We start from the raw sequence: 12,869 nt of genomic DNA on the forward strand, positions 1-12,869 counted from the left end.
GCGCCTGTAGTCCCAGCTACTCGGGAGGCTGAGGCAGGAGAATGGCGTGAACCCGGGAGGAAGAGCTTGCAGTGAGCCGAGATTGCGGCACTGCACTCTAGCCTGGGTGACAGAGCGAGACTCTGTCTCAAAAAAAAAAAAAAAAAAGAAAAAGAAAAAATTAGCTGGGTGTGTGCTGTGCACCTGTAGTTCCAGCTACTGGGGAGGAGGAAGTGGGAGGATCGGTTGAGCCAGGGATGTCAAGGTTGCAGTGAGCTGTAATCACACCACTGCACTCCAGCCTGGGTGACAGAGCAAGACCCTTTCTCAAAAAAAAAAAAAAAAAAAAAAAAAAAAAAAGATGTAGCATTGCTATGTTGCCCAGGCTGGAGGGCAGCATCTATTCACAGGTGCAATCCCACCACTGATCAACATGGGAGTTTTGACCTGCTCCATTTCCAACCTGAGCCGGGTCACCCCTCCATAGGCAAGGCTCTTTTTCATTTTTAAAGTAATTATTCTGTCTGGGTGAGATAGCTCACGCCTGTAATCTCAGCACTTTGGGAGGCCGAGGCGGGAGGATTCCTTGAGCCCAGGAGTTCAAGACCAGCCTGGGCAACAAAGCAAGACCCTATCTCTACAAAAAAATAAAAAAAGTTAGCCAGGTGTGATGGTGTGCACCTGTAATCCCAGCTACTCAGGAGGATGAGGTGGGAGGATTGCTTGAACCTGGGAGGTCAAGGCTGCAGTGAGCTGTGATTGCATCACTGTGCTACAGCCTAAGTAACAGAGCGAGACACTGCCTCAAAAAATAAACAAAGAAATAAATAATGATTCCAACAGTATATCAGCATAAGTTTTTATGAGTAATTGGAAAAAAACCCTATATGTCCTTCAGACTTCAATTTTTTGCTTCTAGTGAGAAGCAGGTGGTTAATAATAGAAATCGTCACCTAACAGAAAAGGTATGTTTTCTCAGATGGAAAGGTTAGACTAAAAGTGATTTAGTCTAGTACACTGTTTCTGAGCACGACTAGAATAAACCTTTTAAAAAAAAACTATAAGACGATGGGGCACTGTGGCTCACACCTGTAATCCTAGCAGTTTGGGAGCTGAGGCGGGTGGATCACTTGAGGTCAGGAGTTTGAGACCAGCCTGGCCAACATGGTGAAACCCCATCCCTACTAAAAATAAAAAAATTAGCCAGGCATGGTGGTGGGTGCCTGTAATCCCAGCTACTCAGGAGGCTGAGGCCACAGAATCGCTTGCACCTGGGAAGTGGAGGTTGCAGTGAGCCGAGATCGCATCACCGCACTCCAGCCTGGGCAAAAAGAACAGATCTCTGTCTCAAAAACCAAACAAAACAAAAAAGCCATAAAACAAAATTTTATTACATGAATCTCAACATACACATAAACAAAGACAATACTATAACAAACCCCATGTAACCACCATTTAAATCCTGTATTAGCAATATTTGGCAAATCTCGTTTCATCTATATCCATTATTTCCCCTAACTTGGCAAATGCCAGATATCTTAGAATTTCATCATTAAATACTTCAGTCTGTATGTGTAAGAGATACTGCTATGGTCTGAATGTTTGTGTCCCCCCAGAAATTCGTATCTTGAAGACTAATCAGCCTAGCTCAATGGTGTGCACCTGTAATCCCAGCACTTTGGGAGGCTGAGGCTGGGGGATCGCTTGAGTCCGGGAGTTTGAGGTTGCAGCGAGCAGTAATCATGCCACTGCACTCCAGCTTAAGTACAGAGCAAGACCCTCTCTCAAAAAAAAAAAAAAAAAAGAAAAAAAGAAATCTAATCACCAATGTGATGGTATATATTAGTCAGGGTTCTCTAGAGGGAAATAGGATAGATGTACATATGAAAGGGAGTTTATTTTATTTTATTTTTATTTATTTATTATTATTTTTTTGAGATGGGGTCTCCCTCTTGTTGTCCAGGCTGGAGTGCCCTGGCGCGATCTTGGCTCACTGCAAGCTCCGTCTCCCAGGTTCACGCCAATCTCCCATCTCAGCCTCCCGAGTAGCTGGGACTACAGGCGCCCGCCACCAAGCCCGGCTAAATTTTTTTTGTATTTTTAGTACAGACGGGGTTTCAAAGTGTTAGCCAGGATGGTCTCAATCTCCTGACCTCGTGATCCACCCGCCTCGGACTAACAAAGTGCTGGGATTACAGGCGTGAACCACTGCGCCCGGTCATGAAAGGGAGTTTATTAAGGAGTATTGACTCACACGATCACCAGGTGAAGTCCCACAATAGGTCGTCTGCAAGGTGAGCAAGGAAGCCAGCAGTGGTTCAGTCCGAATCTCCAAATCTCAAAAGTATGGAAGACCACAGTGCAGCCTTCATCCGTGGCCAAAGGTCCGAGAGCCCCTGGCAAACCACTGGTGTAAGTCCAAGAGTCCAAAAGCCAAAGAACTTGGAGTCTAATGTTCAAGGGAAGAAGGCATCCAGCATGGAAGAAAAATGAAGGCCGGAAGACTCAGGAAGTCAGCTCATTCCACCTTCTTCTGCCTGCTTTTTCTAGCAGTGCTGGCAGCTGATTGGATGGTGCCCACCCAGATTGAGGATGGGTCTGCCTCTCTCTGTCCACTAACTCAAATGTTAAGCTCCTCTGGCAACATCGCCACAGACACACCCAGAAACAATACTTTGCATCCCTCAATCCAATCAAGTTAACACTTAATATTAACCACACATGGTATTAGAAGATAGAGCCTGTGAGAGGTGATTAGTACCTGAGGACTTCACCCTCATGAGTGGGGCTAGCCTCCTTATTAAAAAAAGGTCCCAAGGCCGGGCGCGGTGGCTCATGCTTGTAATCCCAGCACTTTGGGCGGCCGAGGAGGGCGGATCACGAGGTCAGGAGATCGAGACCACGGTGAAACCCCGTCTCTACTAAAAAAAATACAAAAAATTAGCCGGGCGTGGTGGCGGGTGCCTGTAGTCCCAGCTACTCGGAGAGGCTGAGGCAGGAGAATGGCGTGAACCCGGGAGGCAGAGCTTGCAGTGAGCTGAGATCGCGCCACTGCACTCCAGCCTGGGTGACAGAGCGAGACTCCGTCTCAAAAAAAAAAAAAAAAAAAAGGTCCCAGAGGCTGGGTAAAATGGGTTACACCTGTAATCCCAGCACTTTGGGAGGCTGAGACAGGAGAATCACTTGACCCAGGAGTTTGAGACCAGCCTGGGCAACAAAAATTAAGCAGCATGGTGTACATGCCTATAGTCCCAGCTACTCAGGAGGCTGAGGTGGGAGGATCACTTGAGCCCAGGAGGTCAAGACTGTAGTGATCATGCCACTGCATGCCAGCCTGGGTGACAGAGTGAGACTATCTCAAAAACAAAACAAATCAAAACCCAAAAACCCAGAGAGCTACTTTCCCTCTTCCACAACATGAGGATACAGGGAGAAGGTACCTTTTTTTTTTTTTTTTTTCTGATACGGAGTCTCACTCTGTCGCCCAGGCTGGAGTGCAGTGGCGCAATCTTGGCTCACTGCAAACTCTGCCTCCAGGGTTCACGCCATTCTCCTGCCTCAGCCTCCCAAGTAGCTGGGACTACAGGCGCCCACCACCATGCCAGGCTACTTTTTTCTATTTTTAGTAGAGACGGGTTTTCACCAAGTTAGCCAGGATCTCGATCTCCTGACCTCGTGATCCGCCCGTCTCGTCCTCCCAAAATGCTGGGATTACAGGCGTGAGCCACCGCGCCCAGCCCAGAAGGTACCTTTTATGAACCAGGAAATGGACCCAGACTCTCACGAGACACTGAATCAGCCCGTGCCTTTGCTTTTGGCTTTCAGTATCCGGAACTGTGAAAAACAAATTTCTGTTGTTTATACTCAGTCTATGGTATTGAGTTATAGCAGCCCAAATGGACTAAGACAGACACTTTTTAACATTACAATACCATTCTCACACCAAAAAATAGTAATAATTTCTTAACAGAATCTATTTTACAGTCAGTATTTAAATATGCCCCAGGTGTCCAGTATCTTTTTATAAATGACTCAAAACAGGATCTAAACAAAGACTGTGTATTTGGTTGAATTTTTTTTTTTTTTTTTTTTTTTAGATGGAGTCTTGTTCTCTCACCTAGGCTGGAGTGCCAGTGGCATGATCTTGCTTCACTGCAACCTCTGCCTCCCGAGTTCAAGCAATTCTCCTGCCTCAGCCTCCGGAGTAGCTGGGACTACAGGCGCCCGCCACCACGCCCAGCTAATTTTTGTACTTTTAGTAGAGATGGGGTTTCGCCATGTTGGCCAGGCTGGTCTCGATCTGCTGGCCTCAAGTGATTCTACCACCTTGGCCTCCCAAAGTGCTGGGATTACAGGCATGAGCCACCACTCCCGGACTGATTTTTTTCTTTTTAAAACATTACTTAAAAAAAAAAACAGATTTAAGGTATAATTGATGTACAATAAATGGTACATCTTAAGAGTGTACAATTTGAGAACTTTTGACATATTATTCACCTGAGAAATTGTTAACACAACCAAGATGGTGAACATATCCATCACCTCCAGAGTTTTCTCATACCCTGTGGTAATCTCTCCTAATCTCACCATACGATCCCATCCCTAAATACTTACTGATCTACATTTTACCCTTTTTTGATTGCTTTATGATAGAATTTGCTTTATTGTGGTGGCCTGGAACTAGACCTGCAATATCTCCGAGGAATGCCTGTATGCTGGGCAAAAAAAGCCAGACAAAAAAGGGTATATATTCTATTATTCCATGTTTAGAAAATTTTAGAAAAGTAAACTAATCTATAGTGACAAAAAGTAGTCAGTAAATCCTATCTCAAGACACCACTTTCTTGGCTCATCCATAAGAAGGAACTCCTCATCCATTCAAGTTTGATCGTGAGATTGCAGAAATTCAGTTACATCTTCAGGCTCCACTTTCTTTCCTTCTTCCTTCCTCCCTCCCTCCCTCCCTCTCTCTCTCTCTTTCTTTCTCTCTCTCCCCTGCTTTCTTTTTTCCTTTTTTTTTTTTTTTTTTTTGACACAGTCTCACTCTGTTGCCCAGGCTGGAGTGCAATGACGCAATCTTGGCTCACTGCAACCTCTGCCTCCTGGAATCAAGCAATTCTCCTGCCTCAGCCTCCCAAGCAGCTGGGATTAACAGGCGAGCACCAGTATGCCTGGCTTGTTTTTTAATTTTTTTTTAGTAGAGATGGCTTTCACCATGTTGGCCAGGCTGGTCTCGAACTCCATACTTCAAGTGATCTGCCCGCCTTGGCCTCCCAAAGTGCTGGGATTACAGGCATGAGCCACCACCCCCGGCCCAGGCTCTACTTCTAATCCTTGTTCTCTCACAATCTGTACCACATCTGCATTTACTTCCCCCACTGAAGTCTTGAACCTATACTCAACCACGAGAGTTGGAGTCAACCTCCAAACTTCCGTTAATGTTGATATTTTGACATCCTCCCATGAATCATGAATGTTCTTCATGGCATTTAGAATGAGTGAATCCCTCCAAGAAGGTTCTCAATTTACTTTACTCAGATTCATCAGAGGAATCACTAACTGTGGCAGCTATAGCCTTACAAAAGATATTTCTTTTCTTTTTTTTTTTTTTGAGACGGAGTCTTGCTCTGTTGCCCAGGCTGGAGTGCAGTGGCGCAATCTCGGCTTAATGCAAGCTCCGCCTCCCACCTTCACACCGTTCTCCTGCCTCAGCCTCCTGAGTAGCTGGGACTACAGGCACCCGCCATCATGCCTGGCTAATTTTTTGTATTTTTAGTAGAGACGGGGTTTCACTGTGTTAGCCAGAATGGTCTTGATCTCCTGACCTTGTGATCTGCCCGCCTTGGCCTCCCAAAGTGCTGGGATTACAGGTATGAGCCACGGTGCCCGGCCCAAAAGATATTTCTTAAATAATGAGACTTGAGGCCACCACGGTGGCTCACGCCTATAATCCCAGCACTTTGGGAGGCTGGGCCAGGCAGATCACCTAAGGTCAGGAGTTTGAGACCAGCCTGGCCAACATGGTGAAACCCTGTCTCTACTAAAAATAGAAAAATTAGCCGGGCATGGTGGCGGGTACTGATAATCCCAGCTACTCGGGAGGCTGAGGCAGGAGAATTACTTGAACCTGGGAGGCAGAGATTGCAGTGAGCCGAGATCATGCCGTTATACTCTAGCCTGGGAGACAGGGCGAGACTCCATCTCAAAGTAAATAAATAAAATAATAGTAAGAATAATGAAACTTGAAAGTCAAAGTTACTCCTTGATCCATGGGCCACAGAATGTATGTTATATTAGCAGGCATGATAATGCGTTTACATGTAAATTTCCACTAGAGTTCCTGGGTGACCAGGTGCATTGTCAATGAGTGATAATACTTTGAAAGGAATCTTTTTTTTTTTTTGAGTAGTAGGTCTCAAGCAGTTGGCATAAAATATTCAGTAAATCATGCTGTAAACAGATGTGCTGTCATCCAGGCTTTGTTGTTCTACTTATAGAGCACAGGCAGATCAGATTTAGCATAATGCTTAGGATTAAAAGCCCTAGGATTTTCAGAATGGTGAATGAGCATTGGCTTCAACTTAAGGTCACCAGCTACATTAGGCCCTATCGAGAGAGTCAGCCTGCCTTTTGACACCTTGAAGCCAGGCACTGATTTCTCCTCTCTAGCTAGGAAAATCCTAGATGGCATCTTCTTCCAAAAGAAAGCTGTTTGTCTACATTGAAAGTCTGCTTAATGTAGTCATTTTCAGCTGGGTGCAGTGGCTCACGCCTGAAATCCCAGCACTTTGGGAGGCCGAGGTGGGCGAATCATGAGGTCAGGAGTTTGAGACCAGCCTGGCCAACATGGTGAAACCCCATTTCTACTAAAAATACAAAAAATTATCTGAGTGTAGTGGCAGACCTGTAATCCCAGATACTCAGGGGGCTGAGGCAGGAGAATCACTTGAACCCGGGAGGCAGAGGGTGCAGTGAGCTGAGATCATGCCACTGCACTCCAGCCCAGGTGACAGTGTGAGGCTCCATTTCAAAAAAAAAAAAAATGTAGTCATCTTCATCAGTGATCTTCATTACGTCTTCTGGATAACTTGCTGCAGCTTCTACTTGTTTCACCTTGTATTTTCACTATGTAGATAGATGCCTTCTTTCCATAAACCGCATGAACCATCCTCTACCAGCTTCAAACTTTTCTAGCTTCCTTACCTCTCACAGTCTTCACAGAATTGGAGAGAGTGGCTGGGTGTGGTGGCTCGTGCCTGTAATCCCAACGCTTTGGGGCACTGATGTGGGCAGATCGCTTGAGCCCAGGAGTTTGAGACCAGCCTGAGCAACATAGTAAAACCTTGTCTCTAGTTTAAATTATTAAAAAAAAAAAAAAAAAGTATTGGCCTTGCTCTGGATTAGGTTTTGGCTTATGAGAACATTGTGGCTGGTTTGGTCTTCTGTTTGGACCACTCAGGCTTTCTCCATTTCAGCAATAAGGCTGTTTTGCTTTAGGATTCATATGCTTACTGGAGTAGCAATATTAACTTCTTTCAACAACTTTTCCTTTGCATTCACAATTTGGCTGTGTAATGCCAGGGGCCTAGCTTTTGGCCTATCTCAGCTTTCGACATGCCTTTCTCACTAAGATTAATCATTTCTAGCTTTTGATTTAAAGTGAGAGGCATGTGACTCTTTTCACTTGAACACTTAGGGGCCACTGTGGTGTTATTAACTGGCCTAATTTCAATATCGTTGTGTCTCAGGGAATAGGGAAGTCCAAGTAGAGAAACAGAGATGGGGGAATGGCCAGTTGGTGGAACAGTCAGACCACAACAACATTTATTGATTAAGTTCAGTGGCTTATGTGGTGCAGTTCATGGTGCCTCAAAACAATTACAATAGTAACATGAAAGATCACTGGTCACAGATTACCATGCAGCATTAATAATACTGAAAAGCTTAACATATTATGAGAATTACCAAAATGTGACATAGAGACATGAAGTGAGCACATGCTGTTGGAAAAATGGCACTGATCAACTTCCTTAATGGAGGGTTGCCACAAACCTTCAATTTGCAAAAAATACAATATGTCTGCTGCCTGAGGAACATAGTGAGACCCCATCCCTAAAAAGCAAAACAAAATAAGTCATATAATGTCTGCAAAGTACAATAAAGCAAAGTGCAATAAAATTAGGTATGCCTATATCATAAAACAGAAATAAAGGAAATATACTGCTTACCAGAGGCTTGGAAGAGTAAGGGAAGGGGAAATAGGAAGAGAATGGTTAATGGATGCAAAATTACAGTTAGAAGGGAGGAATAGGCCAGGTGCGGTGGCTCACACCTGTATTCCCAGTACTTTGGGAGGCCAAGGTGGGTGGATCACCTGAGGTCAGGAGTTCAAGACCAGCCTGGCCAACATGGCGAAAACCCATCTCTACTAAAAAATACAAAAATTAGCTCGGTGTGGTGGTGCACACCTGTATTTCCAGCTACTCAGGAGGCTGAGGCAGGAGAATCGCTTGAACTCAGGAGGTGGATGTTGCAGTGAGCTGAGATCACCCCATTGTACTCCCAGCCTGGGCAACAGAGTGAGACTCCATCTCAAAAAAAAGAAAAGAAAAGGAGGAACAAACTCTAGCATCCTATAGCACAGCTGGGTGACTATAGTTAACAACATTGTTTTTGTGTATATATATTATTTACTTATTTATTTATTTATTTATTTATTTATTTTTGAGACAGAGTCTCACTCTGTTGCCCAGGCTAGAGTACAATGGTTCGATCTCAGCCCACTGCAACCTCTGCCTCCTGGGCTCAAGCGATTCTCCTGCCTCAGCCTCTTGAGTAGCTGGGATTATGGGTGCGCACTACCATGCCCAGCTAATTTTTTTGAGTAGAGACGGGGTTTCACCACGTTGGTCATGCTGGTCTTGAACTCCTGACCTTGTGATCCACCTGTTTCAGCCTCCCAAAGTGCTGGGATTACAGGCGTGAGCCACCATGCCCGGCCGTATATTTTTAAATAGCTACAAGAGAGAAATTTGAATGTTCCCAACACAGCAATATGATCAATGTTGAAGGTGATGGATATCCCAGTTACCTCAATTTGACCACCAAACATATGCATATATTGAAATATCACATGGGCTGGGCGCGGTGGCTCACGCCTGTAATCCCAGCACTTTGGGAGGCCGAGGCGGGTGGATCACGAGGTCGGGAGATCGAGATCACGGTGAAACTCCGTCTCTACTAAAAATACAGAAAATTAGCTGAGCTAGGTGGCAGGCGCCTGTAGTCCCAGCTACTCGGAAGGCTGAGGCAGGAGAATGGCGTGAACCCGGGAGGCAGAGCTTACAGTGAGCCGAGATCGCGCCACTGCACTCCAGCCTGGCGACAGCGAGACTTCGTCTCAAAAAAAATAAAAATAAATAAATAAATAAATAAAAATGAAATATCACATGTATCCCCATAAGTTTGTACAATTATGTATCAATTAAATTTTTTTAATCTTTAAAAAAGGAAATAAGCATTTCAATATGTACATATCAAGATATGACTATGCAAGAAGGCTTAATGAAATAATCAGATACTTGTGTCTTCACATAGCATCATAGTAAATATGCCAGCTACAGGCACAGAGTAATACAGGTGTATTGTATAGTAATGAGTCAATTATCCCACATGGTAGTGATATAGATGTTATGATTGTCTGCAATGGTAGAAAACCCTTGGTAAATTTCAAGACATCGTAAAGTCAAAACCTCCTTTCATATATATAATTGTATTCTTGGAAAAATCAGAGTATGTTAACAATGTGCCAAAGGTACTTGTGTCCCTGTATTACAGATGTCTTTTTTTTTTTTTTTTTGAGTCATGGTCTCGCTCTGTCACCCAGGCTGTAGTGCAATGGTGTGATCACAGTTCCCTGTAACCTTGACCTCCCAGACTCAAGTGATCCTCCTCACTCAGCTTTCTGAGTAGCTAGGACTACAGGTGCATGCCACCACACCCGACTAATTTTTTATATTTATTTTTATTTGTAGATGAGGTCTCCCTCTGTTGCCCAGGCTGGTCTTCAACTTCTGGGCTCAAGCAATCCTCCCACCTCAGCCTCCCAAAATGCTGGGATTAAAAGTGTGAGCCACCATGCTCTGCCTGCAGATGTCTTATACATTTGATTTCTCCCCATTAAAATGACAGTAGTGCTGACCAATAATACTCTCTCCCACCACATTTTCTTCTTCTTCTTCTTCTTCTTTTTTTTTTTTTTTTAGACGGAGTCTCACGTCTCACTCTGTCACCCAGGCTGGAGTGCACTGGCACGATCTCAGCTCACTGCAACCTCTGCTTCCTGGGTTCAAGCGATTCTCCTGCCTCAGTCTCCTGAGTAGCTGGAATTACAGGTGTGCACCACTATGCCCAACTAATTTTTGTATTTTTAGTAGAGACGGGGTTTTACCATGTTGGTCAGGCTGGTCTCGAACTCCTGACCTTGTGATCCACCTGCCTTGGTCTCACAAAGTGCTGGGATTACAGGCATGAGCCACCGCATCCAGCCCCAACCATATTTTCAAAATACTGAGAGTGCAGTTAGAACCTAGGTAGAGAGGAGAGAATTAGAACCTAGGTAGAGAGGAAAGACAGGAGACAGCTGCTCACTCTAGCCCAATCACTTTACTGTTCTGGGTTTCATTTCGCTCATATGAAAAATGTAGAACTTGGTCTGTGTAATCACTAAGATCTATTTGATGCTTATATGTACACTGATAGACTATATATATATATTTTTTTGTTTGTTTGTTTGTTTTTTGAGAAATAGAGATGATGTCTCACTACGTTGCCCAGGCTGGTGTTGAACTTCTGGGCTCAAGCAATCCTCCTGCCTTGGCCTCACACAGTGCTGGGATTACAGGTGTAAGCCACGGCGCCTGGCCCTGTATCTTTCTTATTGCTAGTTGATGAAACAATAACTGCTAAAAGGTATACAGGCATATCTCCCTCTGCTGGCTGAGTGACATGTCATAAATGCAAACATAAGATTTTTAATGTTTTCAGTGCAAGAGCTGTCATCTTTTAGGATTTATTGACCAACACATCATGTTGCCAAGTGATACATGTAGACAGCATTTGTTTCAAAGCTTGGATACCATCTTCATTTTCACAAATAGATATATATCTATCACAACAAAGTCTCTATATTCAGGTACTCACTATCTAAATTAAATTTGGAAAAGCAGATCAGACTGCAAATGAAACTGACATACTGTGTTGATCAAGGGCTTTTGGCTGGAATTATTTGGCTCATTCCCTCAGCCATCTCCAGGGGATAATTATCTCCAAAGAGGGAATTTCCTGTTGGAGTTAACGGACTTTCAAGAAGTATTCGGCAGATCATTAATCTTTTAATGGCTAAACTGTGAAAAAAATCAGTTACATATTAAATAGTTTTAAAATACTAATGTTACCCCAGCTTCAGAATTCCTACAGTGTGCTATGGACTGAATGCTTGTGTCCTCCCAAATTCATATGTTGCAATCCCAATCCCCAATGTAATGGCGTTTGGAGATGGGGCCTTTGGGAGGTAATTAGGTCATGAGGATGCAGCCCACATGATGGGGCTGGTGCCCTTATAAGAAGAGCCATGAGAGAGCTTGCTTTCTCCCTCTCTGCCATCTGAGCACACAGTAAGAAGATGGCCACCTGGGCCAGGCACAGTGGCTCACATCTGTAATCCCAGCACTTTGGGTGGCTGAGGCGGGAGGATCAACTGAGGCCAGCAGTTCGAGAGCAGCCTGGCCAACATGGAGAAACCCTGTTTGTATTAAAAATACCAAAATTAGGCGTGGTGGCGTGTGCCTGTAATTCCAGCTACTCTGGAGGCTGAGGCAGGAGAATCACTTGAACCCAGGGTGTGGAGGTTGCACTGAGCCAAGATCGTGCCACTGCACTCCAGCCTGGGTGACAAAGCGACACTCTGTCTCAAAAACAAACAAAACTAAACCAAACAAAAAAACAAACAAAAAGATATCACCATCTCCAAACCAGAAAGAGGGCCTTTACCAGGACCGGACTGTGCTGGCACTCGGATTTTGAGCTTTCTCCGGACTGTGAGATGTAAATTTCTGTTGTTTAAGCCACCCAGTCTATGGTATTGTTATAGCAGCCCAAACTGATGAAGACAAATAAGTTTCCCTCTTTCCTGAATTAGTCTAATTATTACTATTATTATTATGGTTTCTATTTTTGTAAGGTACTTCAATTGTTTTGGGAAAAAAATAAGATATGTGTGTATATATATATTTATTTTATTTTATTTTATTTTATTTTTGAGACAGAATCTTGCTCTGTCGCCCAGGCTGGAGTGCAGTGGCGTGATCTCGGCTCACTGCAAGCTCCGCCTCCCAGGTTCACGCCATTCTCCTGCCTCAGCCTCCCGAGTAGCTGTGACTACAGGTGCCCACCACCACACCTGGCTAATTTTTTGTATTTTTAGTAGAGACAGGGTTTCACCGTGTTAGCCAAGATGGTCTTGATCTCCTGACCTTATGATCTGCCCGTCTCGGCCTCCCAAAGTGCTGGGATTACAGGCATGAGCCACCACACCCGGCCTTATTTTTATTTTTTGAGACAGAGTCTCGCTCTGTCACCCAGGCTGGAGTGCAGTGGTGCAATCTCAGCTTACCGCAACCTCTGCCTCCTGGCTTCAAGTGAGTCTCCTGCCTCAGCCTCCTGAGTAGCTGGGACGACAGGTGTGTGCCACCATGCCCAGCTAACTTTTGTATTTTGAGTAGAGACAAGGTTTCATCATGTTGGCCAGGTTGGTCTTGAACTCCTGACCTCAAGTGGTCCAACCGCCTCGGTCTCTCAAAGTGCTAGGATTACAGGCATGAGCAACCGTG

At 44.6% G+C, this 12,869-nt stretch overlaps 1 protein-coding gene across 6 annotated transcripts in view; it reads right to left on the minus strand.

Annotated features, from left to right (window-relative positions):
* The window catches only part of PUS7 (pseudouridine synthase 7), a 113,136-nt gene that overhangs the window by 9,696 nt on the left and 90,571 nt on the right, over positions 1-12,869 (minus strand). For 3 of the 6 annotated variants that reach the window (XM_063641584.1, XM_063641582.1, XM_063641585.1), the window contains one exon: positions 7,775-8,091. The exons of 2 other annotated variants lie outside the window; for them this stretch is intronic. In XM_063641584.1, the coding sequence (XP_063497654.1) occupies positions 7,924-8,091 (168 nt within the window). In that variant the 3' untranslated portion in view covers positions 7,775-7,923. Of the gene's footprint in view, positions 1-7,774; positions 8,092-10,429; positions 10,568-12,869 lie in introns of those variants that run through there. One more of the 6 variants, XM_063641586.1, reaches the window with a different exon arrangement.

The sequence above is a fragment of the Symphalangus syndactylus genome, chromosome 6 (assembly GCF_028878055.3).
Source record: "Symphalangus syndactylus isolate Jambi chromosome 6, NHGRI_mSymSyn1-v2.1_pri, whole genome shotgun sequence".
Lineage (NCBI taxonomy): Eukaryota > Metazoa > Chordata > Mammalia > Primates > Hylobatidae > Symphalangus > Symphalangus syndactylus.